Source organism: Aspergillus tubingensis (genome assembly GCF_013340325.1).
Source record: "Aspergillus tubingensis WU-2223L DNA, scaffold_8, whole genome shotgun sequence".
Lineage (NCBI taxonomy): Eukaryota > Fungi > Ascomycota > Eurotiomycetes > Eurotiales > Aspergillaceae > Aspergillus > Aspergillus tubingensis.
In genome coordinates, this window is record NW_023336282.1 from 2,094,147 (window position 1) to 2,114,790 (window position 20,644).

Sequence of the window (20,644 nt, forward strand, 5' to 3'; positions counted from 1 at the left end):
CAAAAGCCACCGCAGCATGCTCGAAAGGTGAACGTCTCAGAACATTATGTGACGCGATCTTAAACATCGAGTCGATAAATATTCCATCCAAGACGCTAACGACACACCATTCGTAGCCCCCCTTGATTCCCTTTTGGTTCTAATTAATTCATTATTTGTTGGTCTGCTGCAAGTCAGTTTGACAAAGACCCACCGTACTTGTCGGTGATAGCGTGGCTCTGCGGTCTCGAGCTTGAGGACGTGAGCTTAAACATCCTTTGGCTAATTAGATCATCATTTATCTGTCATCTTCTATTGCCATATCGAGCTTAAATCGTCGCATGCGGAACCGGACGAGCTAGCTACGTCAGCTTCGTAGTCGCTCGTCCCGGTGGAAGTCTTTCGCCACTGCCTCAGCAAGATTATCCTCGCTGTATTCCCATGCATGGAATCAGCTCAGAACGCAAAAGTTTCATGTGGCGTCGATGAACCTCCTTCCTTGAGCATCCACCGCAGGTGGATTCATCGTTTTAAATACCGTGAATCTGCTTATGAGGAAAGCAGTATCCGTTGAAAGATCCTGAGCATTCAACGCAGTCATACTTTATTGGACCCAGTAACCAGAAGAGTCTTGTAATCAAGAGCTGTCATTGAGCAGACAATAACATTGGTTATACTGAGTATTACATTTCCCGGAGGACTTGGATCAGGCTAACGCCGCAGACTACCTCTATCTGCAAAGTAATAAAAGCCTCTCGGTTAGCATCGTCAAGTGTGACAGTCTCCGAAATGTGTTACAGCCTCTATTGCCGAAGCTTCGGTATCGCAGTCACTATTTTCTGAGTGTCAAGGGAAATTAGCCACCATTACCAGCCTCGAGCTCGGTTCCATGCGCAAGAAGTGTGCGCCTTAGCGAGAACCCCTGATGAGACCTTCTTTATTGGTAGGCCCAGTTCGTGGTTCAAACTTCTTATTGTGGCTTTTGCTTTTGCGATGTGAAAAGGCAAAATGTAGCGATGATATCATTGCGCCGTACGTGACTGGAGGCGCGTAGTGGTAGATCGTCTAAGTCGTACTAATGTACTAGCGAGGTTCTTTAGCGATTCGCCCTCGTGTGGCGTGCAGAAAGTCAGTAAGGGTATGCTTATTAAACTCGCTTAGTTTGCGCAGTAGTTCGTATTCCCAACTGATGTGTGCTTCCTGGAATGATCGCACTTGTTGTTCTGCATTGACTTGGGTACTAACCAAAGGAGCGAGGTATGACAAGAAAGTATTTCGGCTGAGCTAAAGCTCGGAAACGCGGTCAGTGTACGGCGGCATCAGCTAGATGCTTGATTCCGCTATCGTCTGTCCATCGGCTGTGATGATAATCACCAAATCTGCCTGCGTAATTGTCATCTAGGCGTCCAAGAAATTCTAGTCAGCATATGAACGTGACAATGTCTAACTTTACCTCAATCGTTGCACGTTTGGGATAGTGTCTGTCACCTGGAGGACAGAATCGGCAATAGAGTCACTCTGAGTGACGGCTCTCAATTCGCTTAGTTTTGGACATTTTCGCATGAAGTAGTAGATTTGCCACGAGTAATTTGAATTACATTATGATGCTCTGACTCTTGAGATCAACCCGGTCATGTTCATGGGAAAGGATACACATATCTACGGCCGCAATAGAAGATTTTAAAGTGGCTAAACAACCAAGACAGAGGCTGGTGACTGACTGAAACTGACATGTCAGCTGTCACGCTCGCTTATCTCTTTATTAATTGTGTGTTTAGCTGCAGTATCGACTATCCAAGTACATGCGGCCTTGTGTTGCATCACATGGTGATTTTAGCGAGCCTGAAGGACTCGACAGCGTCGAGGATCATATTGTTGTTTCAAACAGTGAAGCACCCAGTAAGACATCCTAGCAGGCCATATCATATGAACTGTGTCGAGTTGAAAACTAAACCGTCGTGCGGCTCCGCTGTCCTGAAAGTGCCGTGCCCAAGGATGCGTACTATTGACAGCCCAAAATCAATATCTGTGCACCATGCCTCATGCCGCCAGGTGGGATTGAGGACCCGATGAGCTACCCCTGACATTGTGGAGACGCCCTCATTGGCGAGACCATTATCGTACCCAGGCTTGGTTCTCTGTTGAGTGGATGCATCGCCAACCAGGTTCTGTCGATTTTGTAGGGGAGAATCTTGGCTGCGGGTCCATCGTGCCGCAAATGTCTGACAGCGCGGATCGGTATGCCATTGTATGTGGAGCCCATGTACCAGAGAATCCTTTGGGATGAGTGTCCTGCAGTCACTGATTGAATTCTCCGATCGAAAGTCGCCGACCTTTAAGATCATGTCATGGCAAAGGGCGAGCTCGAGCTTGAGTTTGGCCTCGCGGGAGGTGTACCGAGGAAAAAGCTGAAATTTTTTCTCTGCTTCTCGCCGCGGTCATTCTTTGAGGTCGTAATATGAAGAACACGCGGTCGCTGTCGTCGTTGTCGTCGTTGTTATCATTGCTGCTGTTATCATCGTTGTTGTTGTTGTTGTCATTGTCAGTGTCATTGTCGTCATCATCATGATCGTCGTTGTTGTTGTCGTTATTGTCATTATCGGTATCGTTGTCGGTGTCGTTGTAGTTGTAGTTGTCTTCGTCTTTGTCGTTGTTATTGTCGTTATTGTTATTGTTATTGTCGTCGTCGTTGTCGTTGTCGTTGTCGTCGTCGTCTTCGATCGTCGTCGTCATAATCATCATCATCATCTTCGAAGAACACCAGGCGGTGGGAACCCACGCAGAGCCGTGGGAGATCGTAATGGTGCTCGGTGGCATTTGATTCTGAACCATGGCGACAGTTCCACAATCCTTCTCATTCCCAGAGCTCGTAATGCACCAGACTGTGCGGTCTAACTATCCAATCCATCGCGACCGTAACCACCTTATAGCTATCTCTATAATCATGGGAGATAGCTAGATCGCAATCCCACCAGTCGGAGCTCTTGAGCGTACTCCATACTCGTTAAGCTGCACACCCAATGGACTTAGGATCTTGGCACACGTCAAAGCGCTTGAGCATCTTATGCCATTGGAGTGGACCCTGCCGACATCGCGACTGATTTCTTCTCATCACGTTGATATAATTATTTGTGTCGACTGTGCCAGAGTCCATAGCCAGGAAGATTCCCTGGAATTGGCAAATGACCTGTCACGGCCCTTTTTCCCTGGGCTGATGGATATGAAAGGCCATCGCGTGCGAATGCGATGCTGAGTTTCCCCGCCTGTGTAATTCCCGACCAGTTGCGTGACTATCAGAATGGATGCACGTCATGCGATGGAGTGGTACTAGAGATCTAAGCATAGTCGCTGTTCTGTTGGTGTTGGAAGTTGCTGGCAATGTCGTTGGCTAGTCGTTTTCAATAGCGCTCATATCCCACATGTCGTGTCGCTTTAATACACTCTCGATATATTGGATGTCCGCCCGAGACGAGATAATCTCACGTACGACTGAAGAATTGTCGAACACTCTGGCTTCTATGACGGCGAGGGGAATCGGTCGGCGATCTTTGGCTAAGAGATGGCAAACTTTGGCGTCGGAGGCGGAGCGATGGCGACAGACGGAGGCGATGAGTTCAGTCTGTAAAAGCCAATGGTTAGATGCCATGTTTGGCTGGAAATAATAGTTGGTGATGAACAACCTACCGGTCGGCAGAGAAGGAATCCAACCGAAACTCTCGAAGAGAGCCGGCAAGGGATTGTAGACCACACTCTCGAAGAGAGGTGGCTGAAATCATGTTAGTCAAGTGCTGGGCAATATGGAAAGCAATTATACTTACAACAAATTAAGTGAAAACCACACTCTCGAAGAGAGGCAGCTGGAAATCATGTTAGTCAAGTGCTGGGCAATATGAGAAGCAGTTATACTTACAACAGATTAAGTGAAAACCACACTCTCGAAGAGAGGCAGCTGGAAATAATGTTAGTCAAGTGCTTGACTATTCGTCATAGATGGTAGTGTACTTACCAGGGGTTAGTAGAAGACCACACTCTCGAAGAGAGGTAGCTTGGGGATTCATATCAGCCAAGTTCTGGGTGTATCTGAAAGACAGGAGCGCTTACAACGGGGTTTAGCAGACCATCGCCTCTCAAGGAGAGGAACTGATAATATGATCAGTAGGTTGACGCGGGATAATGCATGTGAACAGACAGGTGTACTCACCGATATCTGCTAGTATTAACCGCACCCTCAAGGAAGGTAGCGGCTGAGGATATGAAAACCACATTCTCGAAGAGAAGCAGCTGGAAAACATGTTAGCCAGGTTCTGGGTATATCTGAAAGACATAAGTGCTTACCAGCAGGGTTTGGCAGACCATCACGTCTCGAAGAGAAGCGCTACCATTATAGTCAGTGCATTGTTATGAAGTCTTTTTTGGCAAAGGGACATGTGTACTCACCGATATCTGCCGAGATATACCGCATCCTCGAAGGGATAGCGGCTGATACTGTTATCAGCAGGTTGATATAACAATTCTTTGGAGACAAAGTGCTCACCAAACGTCTGGGACCAAAGAACATAGGAAAAAGACAAGACCCTCGAAGAGAGCTTGAACGAGTCCCTCTATAGACGCTCGGATGAATATATCGTACTCTCGAAGAGAGGCCGCTAGCGCCTGTCAGTACAATGCCATTTACCCTTAGTCACTGGAGGCTCGTAAACATACACAGGGAAAGCAACAAAGTGAAACTCTCAAAGAGAGCCTTTTACTGGGTCAACAGGAAGATGTGAGTGTCGGACCGGACAGGAACGCTCACTAAACCTCGCCTAAATAGACCGCACTCTTGGCGAGATGCGGCTAAGACATGCTGTCAGCCAACTAAACTCTATAAAAACTTCGAAGAAACTGCCTGTGTCACGTACCACTATTATCGAAGAAGCCAAAGCGACCGACGCTCACGAGGAGCAAGCCTGCCTCGCGAGCAGTCATGGTCTGACTGTGAACCCGATTTTCACGGTTGTCTAATCAACACGCGAAACCGGGAGAATACCCCTCTGGGATGAGGGTCGTACCTATACAGTAAGTTAGTCGGCTTCTTACTAGGACACAGCAGAAGGGTGAAAGGAAGGGGAACGAAATCGGAGTCGAAGACGCGATGCTCAACAGAGTAGAGAGAAGAAGGGAGAAGAAGGGAGCATGGAGAAAGAAGAAGAAGAAGAAGAAGAAGGCGTAAGCGAGATGGAGTATGTCTGGTTTGCTGCCCCGTTGCCCTTTTCGGTAGGGGGCACAACACGTGCTCTCCTGCTCTCCTCAAATACAAGGCAGTCACTTACTTGTCTGAATTGGGAAGAAGTGTTGTATTGTGACCGGGCAAATACTCCATGAGGTCACAATACTGAGGACTACCGAAGTAGCAACATAAGATTTGAAAGACCCTTGTGGCAAACGAGTGCTCATCATGCAATACTTTGAAGAATCATCTTTACCGAACATAGTGCCTTTTACCAAGAAGGTAGACGTGTTCTCTGATATACCAGCGCCTACAGCAAAGAACATGACCAAATGAGGAATATTCGCTATGAGAAACGTGGTATTGAAGTATAGTATAGCTAATGTAGATCATATTCATGGGGACTAAATGGCAATTTAGAGCTGGATACTATAAAGATTTGAGACTTTAGACATTCGGAAATTGAGAATTTGGAAATATTATGAGATATAGAAAGGAAAGATGATGAAGAAGGGAAGAAGGTTTGGGAGGAAAAGTGGCCGTATTTATATCCGTGGAGAGACGGTGACTGGCTTGCTTACAATGGTGAAGCATGATGCTTCGTGTGAAGGAATCTTTCATAGAATGCCCCTGCATTGATAGTATCCTACCTCATTACTGCACTTATCGCATTAACTCAGGCCCTACTACCTCTTCATCTGATTATATTCCCCCCTCCGCGTTAGCTAAGAACAGTATCTTAGTATGCTTCTGAGGAATCATGTGTCATCGCCGTCTCCGATATACTAACGTGGCACTATAACATCACCACTATCTAACTGCGCTTATACCACGGCCGAGGGAGATTGGAAGCCACGTAAATTGCCGACTCGATAGGGATTTGGTAGACTGTGATAGCAAAGCACTTGGCACACAGGTTTACTTTACTGCAGAGCCATTCAATTCTCAGTTATTCAATTCATGATCAGAAGAGATCTGGCACTGTCGGGCTTCACCCAGGAAGGCTTCACTGTAGTCAATCTTCAATGTTCCCTGCTACAATGCTTCCCAGAATTCATCCCTACCAGGGCCTTCTCCTCGTGCCGTATTTCGATTCCACGTTCAGAGAATTGGGCAACTTGGATGAGCCGAAATACAAGTACTGGACACACCGAACAACTTAGAAGCGCCAGAAGAATATCCCTGTGAGAATTTGTGAAGAAGACTTGTCGGTTCATCATATATGTTGAGCCTCGTCTGAATACTGCTGCTTCAGCTACTATGCGTCAATATCCTCAAGATCGGCATTACTCAGCTGGCTATAATTGCAGACAATAGATTGTCACCTCACCCATCCGTAAAAATAACCAGGTGCTCTACACTTCCGCACCCATCAGGATTCGATCACTTTTTTTCTTGACGGACTTCCTAGCCAGCATGGCTCCCAGCTAACGCGTTGGATAAGAGAATTCCATGGGACGCCGTGTCTGCTTGCCCTAAAATCTCGACATGGGAAAGGCAACCTGTATGCTCCGCATGCAAAAGGCATGCTGGGTACACCTACCACTCGCGATTCTTGTCAGAATGGGCGGCGGAGAAGCGAAAATCTCCATCCATATATCACTGTTCACCGCGAGGCTGAGATGCTGTCTGTAACACTGACCCTAATGGTGGCTAGTGCTTACTGTGGGGATGTACTGATGCTTTGGCTTTATATCATTGATCCGCAAAGAACTGTACCGCAGGTCGGTTCGACTTCAACCAATCACCCATGCAGTCTAATTTGAACTAAATTAAGTAGATAGCTCAGACGTTGGAACAAATCCCCACTCGTGCTGTTTTGTGCCTGATTGCCGCCCTGGGATTTTTCACCCCATCGCCCGCATGAACTCTCGTCATCATCCAATTCATAATCTTTTTTACTCCATTATCCGACTCCTCTACCACCGCACACTCAGCACAATGGCTCTCATTGCAATTGTAGCCCTTTTCTCCATTCTCGTAAGTTTGTGCCATTTCTTCCAAGAAATACGCACAGCATATCTGACAGCCACAGTACCTCACCACCCTCATCATCTACAACCTCTACCTCCATCCCCTCTCCATCTACCCAGGTCCTCTGCTCTGGCGCGCCTTTCGCTTCCCTTTCATCTACGCCAATATCAGTGGTCAGCTCCCCCATCGCATCCGGGATCTTCATACCCAATATGGCGACATTGTCCGCGTCGCCCCCGACGAACTATCTTTCCTCGACCCCCGAGCCTGGCGCGACATCTACACAGACCGCGAATTTGTCCGTCCACACCAATACAAGGACCAACCCCCCGGCAAGACTGCCGCGAACTTGATCGCATGCTCGGAGGAAGAGCATGCCCGTCTTCGCAAGAACCTCGCCCCGGGGTTCTCTGAGAAATTTACCGCGTTGCAGGAGCCGATTGTCCAGAAATATATTGACACACTATTTAACAAGCTCGATGCGAAGATCTCTACTATTGAAGGCGAAAAGAAACGTGCTGACGTGGACCTGGTGGAATGGATCAATTACCTCGCCTTTGATGTGATCGGCGATCTGACATGGGGTAGCTCATTCGGATGTTTGGAGGGACTGCAGTATCATCCGTGGGTACAAACAGTTAGTCAGTTCAAAGCTGCTATTATCGTCGGATCGATGAAGTTCTACCCCCTGCTTTACCGGCTGCTTCTGGCAATTACTCCTGCGGATGCGCTAAAACCTGTCATGGAGATGTGGCAAGTCACAGACGAGAAAGTCGCACAGCGAGTGGCAACCAGTTCAGCTGGTGCTACTTCAACCACACACCCAGATTTCGTGGGTACAATGATAGCGTCAAAGGCTATGACGCAGGAAGAAATGGAAGTCAACTCGATGATGATTGTCGCAGCGGGAAGCGAGTCAATCACCACCCTTATCACCGGTATCATCAATTACCTCCTGCGAGAGAAGGACCAAAAGACCCTACAGAAATTGGTGGACCTTCTCCGCCAGACATTCTCCACAGAGCAAGACATAACAGCCACTCGGCTCAAGTCTCTCCCATACCTCGATGCAGTCCTCATGGAAGGCATGCGGCTTTGCCCCACTATCCCGGACGCGATGCGCCGACAGGTCCCGCAGGGTGGAGCAACCGTAGCCGGCCAGTTTGTACCCGAGGGAATGATTGTTTCTATCCCTCCGTTTGCCTCTTACCGCGCGGCACGGAATTTCACCCACCCGAATGAGTTTGCGCCAGAAAGATGGTTAGAAGAAGACGAGCGGTTTCGTGGAGACAGTGCTCGACAGAAGGAAGCGTTTAATCCGTTTTCGTTGGGACCACATAATTGTCCGGGACAGAATTTGGCGTGGATGGAACTGAGACTTATTCTGGCGCGACTTTTATGGAGATATGATCTTTCTACGAGTGTGGAGTTGCCGATTTGGGAAGAGCAGGGGATATGGTGGTTCTGGGATAAGAAGCCGCTTGTTGTGAAGGTTCAGCGTAGTCATTAAGAGTTTTGTTCTACGTGCACTGTGCTTAGGTATGGACTGACTAGAGTAGAGGCCAAGGTTTATGGGTTAAGATCATATTATAATTATTAACTGGCACTATACCTCAAGTATGGCAACCTAATCCAGTATCCTTGTCAATTGGACCTTCTCCTACTTAATGTGATAATCCTGTAGCCCCTCAAGAGCTCCCAGCCAAGGCACTAATCGGCGTCACACCAGGGAAGAACGACGCCGGAATGGTAGGAATCGGGATCGAAGCCGACGTGCCGAAAGCAGTGGCCAAATCATCAGTCATAGTGGGAGCCTCGTAGCCCGTCGGAGCAGAGTTGACATAAGTAGTGGTAGAATAGGGAGTCGTGGTGCCAGTAGCAGAGTCTAGGCAGTAGCCGGATCCGTAGGCGTTCTTGCAGACATACTCATCGTAAGCACCTTCCTCAACCCAGAGGTCGATCTGGACGAGGCTGATCTCGGTGCAAGGGGTGTCTTCAGGGCAGATGACCCGGATAGGCGGCCGGGTTTCGCCGTCGACGGCGGTTCCCGTCCAGTTCTGGAATGTGATGTTGTGGTAGTAGATGCCGTCACCGTCGATTGCATCCATGCTGCTCCAGTAGCTGTCGAAGTCGAGGGAGTAGGCGTTTCCGTGGCCTATTTCATCATTAGGATGTGTGTTGGGGAATTCTAGAGAAAAGATAGGGTTAGGTACCAATGAAGTTCTCAAAGACGACGTTGGATACATCGCCCGAGCCACCATTGCTCTTGATCATCATCATCTGGTTCGAGTCCCAGGTGTAGACATTGCGGTAGACGATGTTGCTGACGTTGGCGCCAGAACCGAGGGATCCGATGGCACATCCGCCACTGGAGTTGCAGTAGATGTTCTCGATCAGGAAGTTGTGGGATTTGGTCTGTTGCGACTGGAATAAGTACTTGTTGGCAGTTGCAAAATATTGTTGTTTACTGACCTTGGTTGTGACACATTCATCCTTGTTAGTGACCATAATCTATCATATCGTTAGCTTAGCTGAAAACAAATTGAAATATGAGGGACAGCAGTACACACATCGTGAATCCACATATTGTCACCATACACATCGATACCGTCCAGACCACCGTGGTCGGCACCGCGGATAGCCATATTGTACACCTCTCCATTGTAGCCGCCGTCAATGACGAAGTGGAACATAGGCGAGTCAACCAACACCAGGTCATGAACAGACCAGTCCGACACATCGGAAATGTGCAGCATCCGGGGACCCGTGTAAGTACCATCACGGTGATAAAGATAACCGCTACCCTGAATAGCACCCGTTGCGTTTGAACTGAAGAGCTCAAAGTCACTGCCACCGCTTATCTCGAACATGTATGACTGGGAGGAAGGCGACGAGTCGCGGTAGAGGACGCCATCGAGCTGAATAGCCCAAGCAGAACCATTCTTCAGGGATACCCAGTTTTACAGAAGATAGTCACCCTCAGGGACGTAAATGAGACCACCGCTACCGCAGTCAGCAAAGGCGTCGATGATGGGTTGTCCCACGTCGGTGGTGTTGTCTGAGCTGGCTCCGTAGTCGAGGACATTGCACGTCTTGACAGCGGCCTTGTCTGAGACGGAAGTCAAGGGTCCAACAGATCCTGTGAGTTGGGCGTGGACAGAGTTGGTGATTGAGAGGAGGTAAGTTGCCACGAGAAAGGAGGTTGAAAAGGTCATGGTGCCAGTTGTTGAAGGAATTGATGCTCAATGTAAAATGAGTGTGATATATCTCATCCTATTTCTAGCGGGAAACATCACTCCACTGGTCTTATACTATTTCCTTCGGACGAAAGAGCTGACCTTTCTCCGATGACCGACATGAACTATGTCTGCAAGCCCCTCCCCATGAAGCAGGAGACCCTGGAAAAACAGTTAAGATGTCGCAAAGCTTCCATAAATTCCACCAACAGAAGTGTCACCCTGAATGACATTATGTAATGACCTTTGGACTGCTGACGGATATCTTGACATGGCATGACTCGCCATAGGGCGAGCTGACGCAAGTCAACGTTGCCCTACCCCTGTCTCCACACGGTTCGATATTAACTGCGCGCCGATCTTTCCAGATGTTGCTTAAATCGGCCTGTCATCACCCGAACTGCACGGGCCAAGGGATAAAGTCCTCGGTATTATTGTGGCTATAGAGCCCGAGATGAGGCGTGCTCTCAAGGTAATAATATGTCTCTGCGATTAGACGGCGTGTGGACTTGTCAAGGTCGACATGGGCATTCGGAGGAACTCGAAGCAGAGTCCGAAAGACATACAGGAATGTTGGCGAGTATCTCCACCATGGATCGGATTGGACCCTGCTTGGCTCTTAAGCGAGGAATGGCCCACCCACCGTTTGTGTCACGAACACCTAGTTTAGTTCCTCGGATATTCCCCTGGCCATGCGATATCCTGTGCGCGGCACACCCCCACACTAAGGTAGTAGCACCCTGCTGAGTGTGTACCGTAATAATGAAGAAAAGACAAGCCATAATTGGCTGCTATGGGCTTTTGCAATGTGGTGGAGTGCTCAAGGCTACATAGGAGAAATGATAAATGAGTCTTCGCTTTTTTTAGCTCTCTTCTTGCCTCACAATATATTAAAGCACTGGTTCATAGTCGAGCTTAATATAGAAGCCGTGAAGGGATTCGGACATGCTTACCCGATTCGGCCAGGGGTTGGAGCAACGGCCTTGGCTTCGGCAGTTCGGGTCGAGTATGATTCCGTGCCCATGAAGCTTCTGAATACCGTCGATGACAGAGTAGTACAAATCATGATGATGAAAAGAAGGAGAAGGGAAGCGGGTGCTGCGGCAAATGCCGCGTCGGAAGAATGTGATGATGTTGTTGGTGAGTTGTCACGTGACCTGCTTTATAGTACACTTTAACATTGAATGTTTTCCGTCACTGTCAGCTGTATGACGGCACCGGAATTCTAAGTCCAACCAGCAGTTGGGAGTGGTATGAAAAGAGATCCTAATATGAAGGTAAAAACCATTGATCTAGTGCTACCAGAGTGTTTCTCTGGTCGAAAAACAGCGATGTAAAATTTCAAAGACACCTTTTGAGAGTATCCTACGGTGTACATCATAATGCAAGTCTTCCAGCTTTGTCTGTGACTAATTAGAGGTCCACTTAAGAACCTTGTGGGTACTTTTGGGAGGTATACAATGTCACTGTAGCCCCTTCATCTGAAAGACTCAAGTCCCGTTCAATACAAGTAGAGGTCGAAGAACTCATTCTTGCCTAACTATGGGTGTCCATGGAAAATCATCAGATTACAGACAACCCCGAGATCACGCACTAGTCATAGCTTAGTCACCTCATAGATTTCATATTCTTACTTGGATATTGCATCAACTTGAGCTTTCACATAGTAATCAGACAAATGTTCTGTCATATAGGTGGCCACTTACGATAGTGTGAACTAACACCCCTCCCCAATAAGGTTCCTAGCACTACTAGCAGACCGCCGTCTACTTATTCCCACATCATCACCGACCATCGCACAAATTTCCAAGAAGAGGAATTCAATTAGCTCCTGTGCCTTTTTGTCTTCCCATCATGGCCGAAAAGGAGAACGCGCGCGGTATTTCATCACTTCCCCAGGAACTCTACGATGAGGTGAATCTTTTTTGTCTCTGTCTTGCTATCGTGACTTGCTAAACATGAATTAGGTTACGCTTTTCTTTGCAAATTATGGCCTAGAGGCTGAAGACCGAATTGCACGGTTGATGTGCCTGCGCTTAGTCAGTGCGTCATTCAATCGAAGCGCCACTCGAGTTCTGTTAAGTGCAGTACGCTTGAGTGTGAGTCGCCTATTAGAGACGCCTCAACTTCTCCACGTGCAGTCTCCGAGCAGCATAAAGTCCATATTTACGAGCGACCTCCGTCGATTCATCCGCTCCCTCACAATTCTTTCCTCTGATTGGTTCGCTAAGGCTGTGAAACGACCTCATAACAATCTCTATCGATGCCTTAAAAGACTCCCTTCGTTGCAGTACTTTGAAATTAACTACCGCAGCAAATACCCGCACGCAGTGGTATATATGCTCTGGGCCCTTGAACGTGCGCACCGATATCTTCCCAAATTAAGAGAAATCAAAATCGATTTACCGGCGTACAGTTCACCCAAATACCTGGCCCCCTGTCTCCGCAGGCTCGAGGGCGTCCTACGGACATACCTGCCTCAACTTCAACACATCGATATCACGTTTGTCTCTGACTTTTATGAAATCATGGACGATTTCATAGACCAAGATTTCCTTCATCTTTTCCGCCTTGGCCGTGGGCTAAGATCTATCCGCCTAGTGGGTATCAGCACCTGCGCCAACTATCCTGAAATCTATAATCGGGAAAGTTGGCTGCACCCAGACGCTCCAATTGAGCACATTGAACTAGATGAATTTACTGCACCATTCGAAGTTCTAGCAAGGATTTTCAACTATGAGAGAACCTTGGTAAGTCTGGACATCATCAGAGTATCTCTCTCGACGGGTGAATGGAGAGACTTTTTCCTAAAGATCCGCAAACTCCCGTTGTTGTCACATCTGCATATCTATAGATTGAATTATGCCGATGATGGGATATATTTGCCCCAAGGCTTAACCAAAAAGGATGAAGATGCTGCGCAATCTGCTCGTGAAATGACAAAGAAGAGGAGCGAAGCCTTTCCCCGGGGACAAGTGAAAATGATATTTCCAAGGCAAGCCGCGCGATTGAGCAAGCATGGTCTTCACTTGCACTGAGATGCACTTTGGATATGCTACTTGCTCTACAACTTTAATTGAACTTTTTTACTTCGAAGGAATAATGTTGATTTTATCTTCTTCTAACAACCCACTTGGAGTCTACGTAGGCAACTAATACTATTCTAGTTCTGTAGGCTGTTTGCTGCCTGTGCCACGAATATACGAATCCTACTAGCTTGGAATAATACACGACACACAATACGCGAGTCAACCAAACTACTACACATATCAAAACTAATCATATCCCAGCGAAGATTATATGGTTGAACTTACATACAAAGGTTTTTTCTATTCGATGTACGGTTTTTGCCGACTTGCAAGGTTATTTGTGAACGAAACACCCCCAGGTTGATAAAGCGTTGATACTCTGGGATTGCGTTTCTGGAGGCTTCATCTCTAGGCCTACCGATGCGTTGAACCTACGTATATTCATATCATGGTTCTGCGAGAATTTGAGATGAAAATAAATCCAATGCTCAATACTACGTATTCACTGGCTTCTGTGGGCTCATTTATGAAACTGTGTAGTACCGACAAGTACTGCATCGATATCAACTATAGACCTCACCAAACCTCCGAAACAGTTACCAATGAACACCTCCTCGCCCCCAGTATAACAGTCACCCTAACCCCAACCCCTATATCTTAGCCCTCCCCTTCCCCTCCCCCTTCCCCTCCTTCACCCCCATCCCCTCCTCAAACCGATAAACCACATCCCCAAACGACCCCGTCGGAAAGACATAAAACCACTCCAACGGCTCCCCACCCCGATTAACAACCCCATGTTCGGCATCTCCGGGAATAAACACGACCGTGCCCGCAAAAACCTCATACTCGTTCCCATCGATAAACACATGTCCCGATCCCGAAGTAATGTAGTATATCTCCGCTTGGGTGTGCCGGTGGCGACAAAGATGGCCTGTGCGTGGAGGACATACCGCTAGACCGGCGCACATGTCGGAAGTCGGTGTTTGGGGGGAGGAGAGGAGAGTGCGCCATGTTAGGTGTCCGTGGGCGGGGTTGGGGAAGGATTCGGGTGGGAGGGAGGTGATGGCTTGGCGGTGGTGGATGACGGGGTGGGTTTTTTTGGTGGCCATCCTAATTTGTTTGGTGTTTGAAACGAGAGTTTGAAGAGGGAGGATAGCGAGCCAAGTTTAAAATATTGGGGAGTTATGATATAGAGTGGAGTAGCTTCGTATGAGTTGTCACCGGAGGGGTTCGGAGATAATATGCAGGTTTGATGCATGTTAGGGTAGTATCGTGCTTCCGAGAAGATGATTTGCTCTGTCCTCGACGTCTACGCACTATCCGTCTTGGGAAACGGGCTAGGCGAAGGAACAATTGAATTCCACTAACTGAACGTATCTAGGGCACTATTAATAGCTCAGTTACCCCTCATACACTATCTTCTCCGCATCAATGGATCATTGATTCGGCGACCAGTAAACCAGACCAAAGATCAACACATAGCGTCATAACCCCGATCGGAACCTGTCGGCTTGCCAGTTCCTTATCATTCACTGCAGCCGCATACGAGACTGTAACTACAGCCCCGGTGAGGTTCGCTACCTCGCCCACGATAGCTGCAGATCGAGCCGCACCAGCCTCTTCGCTGGTGAGTTCATACAAATGGTACGACGTAGCCATCAACTTGGGAATGAGGAGAAGTGCCTTGAATACAGCACCCACCGCCCGCCCATCACTCGGTAGCAAATCGGGGAACTTGCTCGTGGTAGCCGCGAGCTTGCCATAGACGGGTGTGAATCCAAGGAAGCTGGTGGCAATATCGAGTCCAAAGCAAACGCGTGAAAGCACCTTCATACCAGAGTCCTGGATGGGATCTTTGGGTGCCAGGAGGTTGCTGGCCCCCACGCTTGCCACAACTATGAGCTTGATGACCGCTACCAACCCGCTGAGGGTGTTACCCGCTGTGGGTGCCTGGGCCTCCATGAATAGGGCGATGTTGCCGATGAACAGTACCATTCCGCTCATGGCATTGGCGGACACGTAAATGGACTGCTGGGTGGTTTGGGAGAGCGCGCGCGGAGAAGTTACTGTTGACGAAAATAGCTGTTCCAACTCGTCCCAACTGCTGGCTCCGATGAGAGCAGCAGAGTTGTCATCGTCGGGGAAAGGTGGTTCGTTGTTTATCACCTTGTACACGACGGTGTAGGCGACAGCTCCAATCCACATAAAAATATCCAAGAAAGAGATATCGGGGACTCCCAATAGATTCAAGATTTCGGAGATGACGGGGATATGGAGCTTGGTGTCCAACAGGGCCATGGCCTCATCGGCAAAGCTTTGGATGAAATCAATCAATGCATCCACAACTACCTGTGCGCTCGATAGCACGCCGTCCACGAATATACCTGCTAGGCGGCGCAGTACCTCCTCGATACTTAAAGAGCTGAAGTCGGTGGCCAAAGTCTTCAGCCGACTGTAGAAATCTCCCAGAACCTCCCCTTCTGCAGATAGTGCGTCCAGCAGCTTAGTGACCAGGTCTTCAGTCACGCTTGCCGAGGGAGCGTCACCAACGATGGAGAGGTCGCTGGCATGGTTGCGGAAATGGGAAGACAAGAGCTGTGAACCCGATGTCTGGCCCTCCGCTGGATTGGCGCTGCTCCCCGCCGCCGTCTCACTGGCAGGGTCCCCGAGTTTCGACCAGTCCTCGATTCCTGCCCAGGAGTTGACACTCTGTTCTACAGCAGACACGCTAGAATTGAAATCAGCCTTGATTTGGGACAACTGGCTGATCTGGTCTCTGGTGAACAAGGTAACGATGTTGTGTAGGATGTTCTTGGTACGCCGGATATCGTCCCACTCAAAGAGAAATTGGACGAAGCGGATGATAGCCTCGATAGCTGTTTTGATAGCATTGAACAACCATTTCACAGCACCCACTATAGCCTCCACAGTATCCAAGACCGCCGCATACACCTCACCGGCGATATGTGCGACAAAATGCCAGGCTTCAGTCGCGGCATCCTTAATGACTTCAACGATGGCTTCCACCCCAGTCTCCAACCAACGGAAGAGATCTCCAGCAGCCATACCAATCCAGTCAAAGAGACCCCGACCGTTGTTTCCAGGGCGTCCTTGGTAGTAGGTGGCTGGGACGACACCCCGGTTTTTGACCAAGGCGCGCGTGTCTCCACTCTGGATGCTCGACCAAGTGGTGCCCAGCTGATCCATGGCTGCTGCAGTAGCCTGCACGTCACTCTCTTCAGCGGCCGAGTCGACCAGCGATGTTGTCTCGGTTGACCCGAGTACACCTCCCGCAACAATTTCCGTCGGCACCTTAGCAGCACGCAGGTTTTCAGTGGAGTTCAACTGGGAGAGCTTCTTCCAGGCCGTGTCCAGTGGGCGGACAACCAGCGGGGTGGTGCTGCTGTCATCCACTACCTTCACGGTCAAAGGGGTACCTTGAAGGTCTTCCGTGGCTTCGATCACCGTCACAGTGCCCATGGCGTCGGTCTTCACAATCACCGGAGTGTCGCCCAGCACGTAGTAAAGCCCGTTGATGTAAGCGGGTGTGGATGTCTCAGCGGAGATGGCCAAGGACACTTCTCGAGCGGGCATCTTGTCTGTGCCAACTACCTGCACTGTGGTAGTGTAAGAGTTGAACGAGAGCGCAGGTTCCGTAGGTGCAGTAGCAGCCAAAGTGATGCGCTGAGGTCGCCATATGCTACCAGCCGTGCTGGGTTTTTGCACGATTTTTTGAATTGCGCCCCCTCCCGCAGCAAAGACGGTTCGACCACCATCGGCAAGGTTCACGTAGGGCGAAAGGCGCTCAATCCCCGTCAGGAGAGGGACTGGTGCAGACCAAGCTCCCGGAACCGATAGCTGTGTGTTGGGGCAGGTGAGATAATAGACGACGTCGTTGCCGTTCTTGCCCCAAAGAGTGGTCACCCCATCATGCATCATGGCGAATAACGTATCGGTACCGGAGAGAAAGTCGTTGGTAACCAGGGCGGCGGGAGCAAGTCCTTGTTGCTGCGCTGCGGTGTCATAGAGATAGAGGGTAGCACCGCTAACTGCGTACAGTTCGGTGCCACCAAACTGGTCGGAGTCGACGTCGGCATCACGGGCAACTGCAATGGCTGTGGGGTGCATGTCGCTAGGCAGGCTCAGGCGGGTAGGCTCCGGAGGCCCATCCCCATAAACATTTTCCAGAGGCACATACACCAGCTGTGATGACTCTCCCGCCTGGCCACTGGTGTAAACTCCGTCAATACGTTCGCCGTGTATGCGACCGACGCAGCTCTGGTACCGGGTCTCCTCGACGTCGACAGGAATGTCTGCCTTGATCCAGCGAGAGCCTTCGTCAGCGGTCGGATGGACGACATAGCGAGTGATGTCCTTGGTGGCGGCGTCGCCGCTCACGCGCTCAGTATCAACGATGATATACTGCTTTTCACTGAATACCTCGGCGAAGAGCATGCCAGTAATGATGAGGCTACTGGACGTGTTATCAGATGACGATGATTCTGCATCAAAAGGGATGGGGCTCCAGATAGGGGAGCTGGTCCACGAGGAGTCAGAACTGGAGTTGAGCAAGGAGACAAAGAGCTGGTCAGTTCCGTTTACAGTGGCTGCCATCATAAGACCTATGGATCCATCCATCGCGCTTTGGGCGACATCGAAGTCGCGCACGACAACATTGGCCTGGTTTGGGAAGGCATTCTGCAACGTCTTGGTGGAGAGATCGCGCAATTGCCAGCCCGTATGCGTTGTGCCGCTCTGCTCCTCAAAGACATGCAAGACTCCAGCTGTATCAAGGGCGAAGACCAGACTTAGGCCAGCTTGTGTCTGTAGCGCCGTGAATTTACCCGTGGGCGAGACTAGGCTGCCAGCCACGTAGTTCTGCATCAGCTCGCACGATGCGCTCAGCTGGTGAGAGACGTCCTGGCTGGACGTCAGCGCCTTGCGGGCAGGGGCAGCCTGGGTGCTTGGCTTCACATATGTGATGTCGCAAAGCAGGTCCCCGTAGTTGGAGAAGCGAGGTTGATGGAAGGTGAAGACCTGCGCCCCGGGAAACACAAAATTTCGCATGGGCTTAAAGGAGACCTGTTGGAGCTCATCGGCGGCGAAACCGCTAAATGTGTCCTCGAGCTTGTCAAAGACTTCATTGATGCTGGTGAAATAATCGATAAAGCCATTGACACTCGGATCAACAGAGTTATTAGTCTGTTTGCTGCTCTCAGGCACCAGCTGCAGATTGCCGGCCTGATCGACCGATAGGGAATATGTTTCCTCCAAGGTGTAATCAGCGATGTTGCCGTCAGTTCCAGAGCTGTCCACCAGCACTTCGGCCCAAATCACCGCGCGCTGGACAATATGGATTGTGTTTGTACCCTCAAAGCTAACATCGCAGGTATAATTGCTCTTGACCCAGAGCTTGGAGTAATATAAAGCAAGATGAGCCGAGTCCAGCTTCTCGCTGCTGAACTCGAGATGAATAGCTTTGCTGTCGCTGGCATCGGTAAAGACGGTAGCGGTCTGGGGACTGTAGCCGGCCACTATCGAGCAATTATAGTAAAATTCGGGGTTCACTCCATTCCAAAGAGCATTAACCGTGAGCTTGTCGACACTCATACAGGCGGGCCGTACCATCTCCATCAGGTGGTCCTTCAGGTATTCGGCAAAAGTATTACGATTGATGGCCATGACGCCACTCTCGCTATCAACATCAGCGGGTGCTACCCAGTTCCAGGTGAAGGGCATTGTGGCTGGTTGTGTATGGCCATCGGTTGCGCAGAGGAAGACTAGGGTCGATACCCTGCTATCGCTGTCGTTCAACGTGAGCTGACGCTCAAGGCTGGTCACGGTCAGTGACCCGCCGTCGGCCGGCTCAGCCGTTGCAGTCACAGCTACCAGTGGAATGCCCGCGGTGTCGTCGGCGTAGAACTTGATGTACGACTCGTTCAGTACTGTCTGGGCTTTCTCACCCACGCCACCGAACGATGGAACTGTTTTGGCTTTAGCAGTCGCCAAGTCGAACAGTAGCTGTGATAGGCTAAAGGTTGTGCCCGACAAATTTTCTAGCTGATCACGAAGCTGCTGTTGTATGGCAGGGTTTTCATTGAGGTATGGAGTATCGAGGCTTTTATCCAGTTCCTTCTGAACCAAGCTCACCTCCGTCTCGACATACCATGCCTCATCCCTTGGCTGGCTCCAGACCTGCCACTGGCCCGCGCCCCCAAACCCACTAGCAGGCGAGTTCTGGATCACGTCACACTCTCGGAGGAACATGTGGAATGTTATGTCATTGATACTGCTGCCAAATTCGACGACCGGCTTCGGTAGGTCCTTGGGTAGGATATCTGGTGGCAGCCCAAGCTTCATCCGGATTCCCACGATGAACTTGGCTTTGGTAGTGAGGGCAGTGATGCGAGGATCATCGTAGTCGGTACCATCGGGGATGTCGAAGGGGCTATAGCCAGACTGCTCCTTAACATCATCGAGACTGATCTCACCGACGATGTTGGCATTAGCGTCTGCATGATAGCAAATGTACATCTCCGGTAAACTGTCACTATCCAGGTATTCAAGCAGGCCTGAGTTGATAGATGCTTGAGTGGTGGACACGACAAAGTCATACCCATACTTGCTGGTATCTGACAAGTATGAGGCAGACGCTGGATCGGAACTCATGATGGCAATAATATGGAGCGCTGCGCGCTTGAGTGAGAAGGATAGAAAGGGATTTCTGAAAGGTTGTTCCTTGCAATGATCAGCAGAGGATTCTTACTCCCTGCGCTGACTTGGGGTGCGATTCCACGAGCTTTTATGTCCCAGCTACAGCACTAGCATCGCATACCCAGCTATGTATGTTCAGATATCTTGGTTTTGCCATCACAGTTCCCTCATCTTCCAAACAGGTCTGTAAACACCAACTATCCCCTCCTCTCCGAGACACATGTCTGACCATCTCACTAGCAAACTACATACCTGTTAGCGATAGTTGCCACTCTGGGTCGAGCTGAATCAGTATCCCTGTCAATATGCTCTTAGGGTCTGAATCCTCATCTATAGTGAGCATCATTATTGGTCCGCGCTACTTTAGATGTGGCGAGCTGCATTGGGCCCTGTCCCTTAACGGTCAAACCCCGAGAGCCGCTAATGCACGAACCCCTCAGCTGAAAAGCGTTGGATTCGCACTAGGAAATTTTCTCGCCGAGTCATGCGACTGACGACCTACC

General features: G+C 49.6%; 6 protein-coding genes across 6 annotated transcripts; 2 read left to right on the forward strand and 4 right to left on the reverse strand.

The window, feature by feature from the left end:
* Window positions 1-2,325: 2,325 nt before the first annotated feature.
* On the reverse strand, window positions 2,326-2,811 carry AtWU_07057 (uncharacterized protein; the record flags this gene model as incomplete). Its single annotated transcript, XM_035502166.1, has 1 exon — window positions 2,326-2,811. One exon carries the CDS (start codon window positions 2,809-2,811, stop codon window positions 2,326-2,328), a length of 486 nt encoding a protein of 161 aa, XP_035358059.1.
* A 720-nt stretch (window positions 2,812-3,531) lies between these two features.
* Window positions 3,532-4,947, reverse strand: AtWU_07058 (uncharacterized protein; the record flags this gene model as incomplete). The annotated part of the gene is made up of 12 exons (XM_035502167.1): window positions 3,532-3,598; window positions 3,664-3,745; window positions 3,798-3,836; window positions 3,890-3,928; window positions 3,986-4,059; window positions 4,181-4,260; window positions 4,315-4,354; window positions 4,417-4,458; window positions 4,514-4,625; window positions 4,684-4,720; window positions 4,775-4,815; window positions 4,881-4,947. The coding sequence occupies 12 exons, from the start codon at window positions 4,945-4,947 to the stop codon at window positions 3,532-3,534; spliced, it is 720 nt and encodes a 239-aa protein (XP_035358060.1).
* A 2,182-nt stretch (window positions 4,948-7,129) lies between these two features.
* On the forward strand, window positions 7,130-8,672 carry AtWU_07059 (cytochrome P450; the record flags this gene model as incomplete). Its single annotated transcript, XM_035502168.1, has 2 exons — window positions 7,130-7,168; window positions 7,224-8,672. 2 exons carry the CDS (start codon window positions 7,130-7,132, stop codon window positions 8,670-8,672), a joined length of 1,488 nt encoding a protein of 495 aa, XP_035358061.1.
* A 178-nt stretch (window positions 8,673-8,850) lies between these two features.
* AtWU_07060 (rhamnogalacturonase E) lies at window positions 8,851-10,377 on the reverse strand (the record flags this gene model as incomplete). The annotated part of the gene is made up of 5 exons (XM_035502169.1): window positions 8,851-9,317; window positions 9,376-9,577; window positions 9,635-9,673; window positions 9,733-10,080; window positions 10,150-10,377. The coding sequence occupies 5 exons, from the start codon at window positions 10,375-10,377 to the stop codon at window positions 8,851-8,853; spliced, it is 1,284 nt and encodes a 427-aa protein (XP_035358062.1).
* Window positions 10,378-12,252: 1,875 nt separating this feature from the next.
* On the forward strand, window positions 12,253-13,436 carry AtWU_07061 (ankyrin repeats (3 copies) family protein; the record flags this gene model as incomplete). The annotated part of the gene is made up of 2 exons (XM_035502170.1): window positions 12,253-12,312; window positions 12,366-13,436. 2 exons carry the CDS (start codon window positions 12,253-12,255, stop codon window positions 13,434-13,436), a joined length of 1,131 nt encoding a protein of 376 aa, XP_035358063.1.
* Window positions 13,437-14,855: 1,419 nt separating this feature from the next.
* AtWU_07062 (uncharacterized protein) lies at window positions 14,856-20,096 on the reverse strand (the record flags this gene model as incomplete). The annotated part of the gene is made up of 1 exon (XM_035502171.1): window positions 14,856-20,096. The coding sequence occupies one exon, from the start codon at window positions 20,094-20,096 to the stop codon at window positions 14,856-14,858; it is 5,241 nt and encodes a 1,746-aa protein (XP_035358064.1).
* Between the last annotated feature and the right edge of the window lie 548 nt (window positions 20,097-20,644).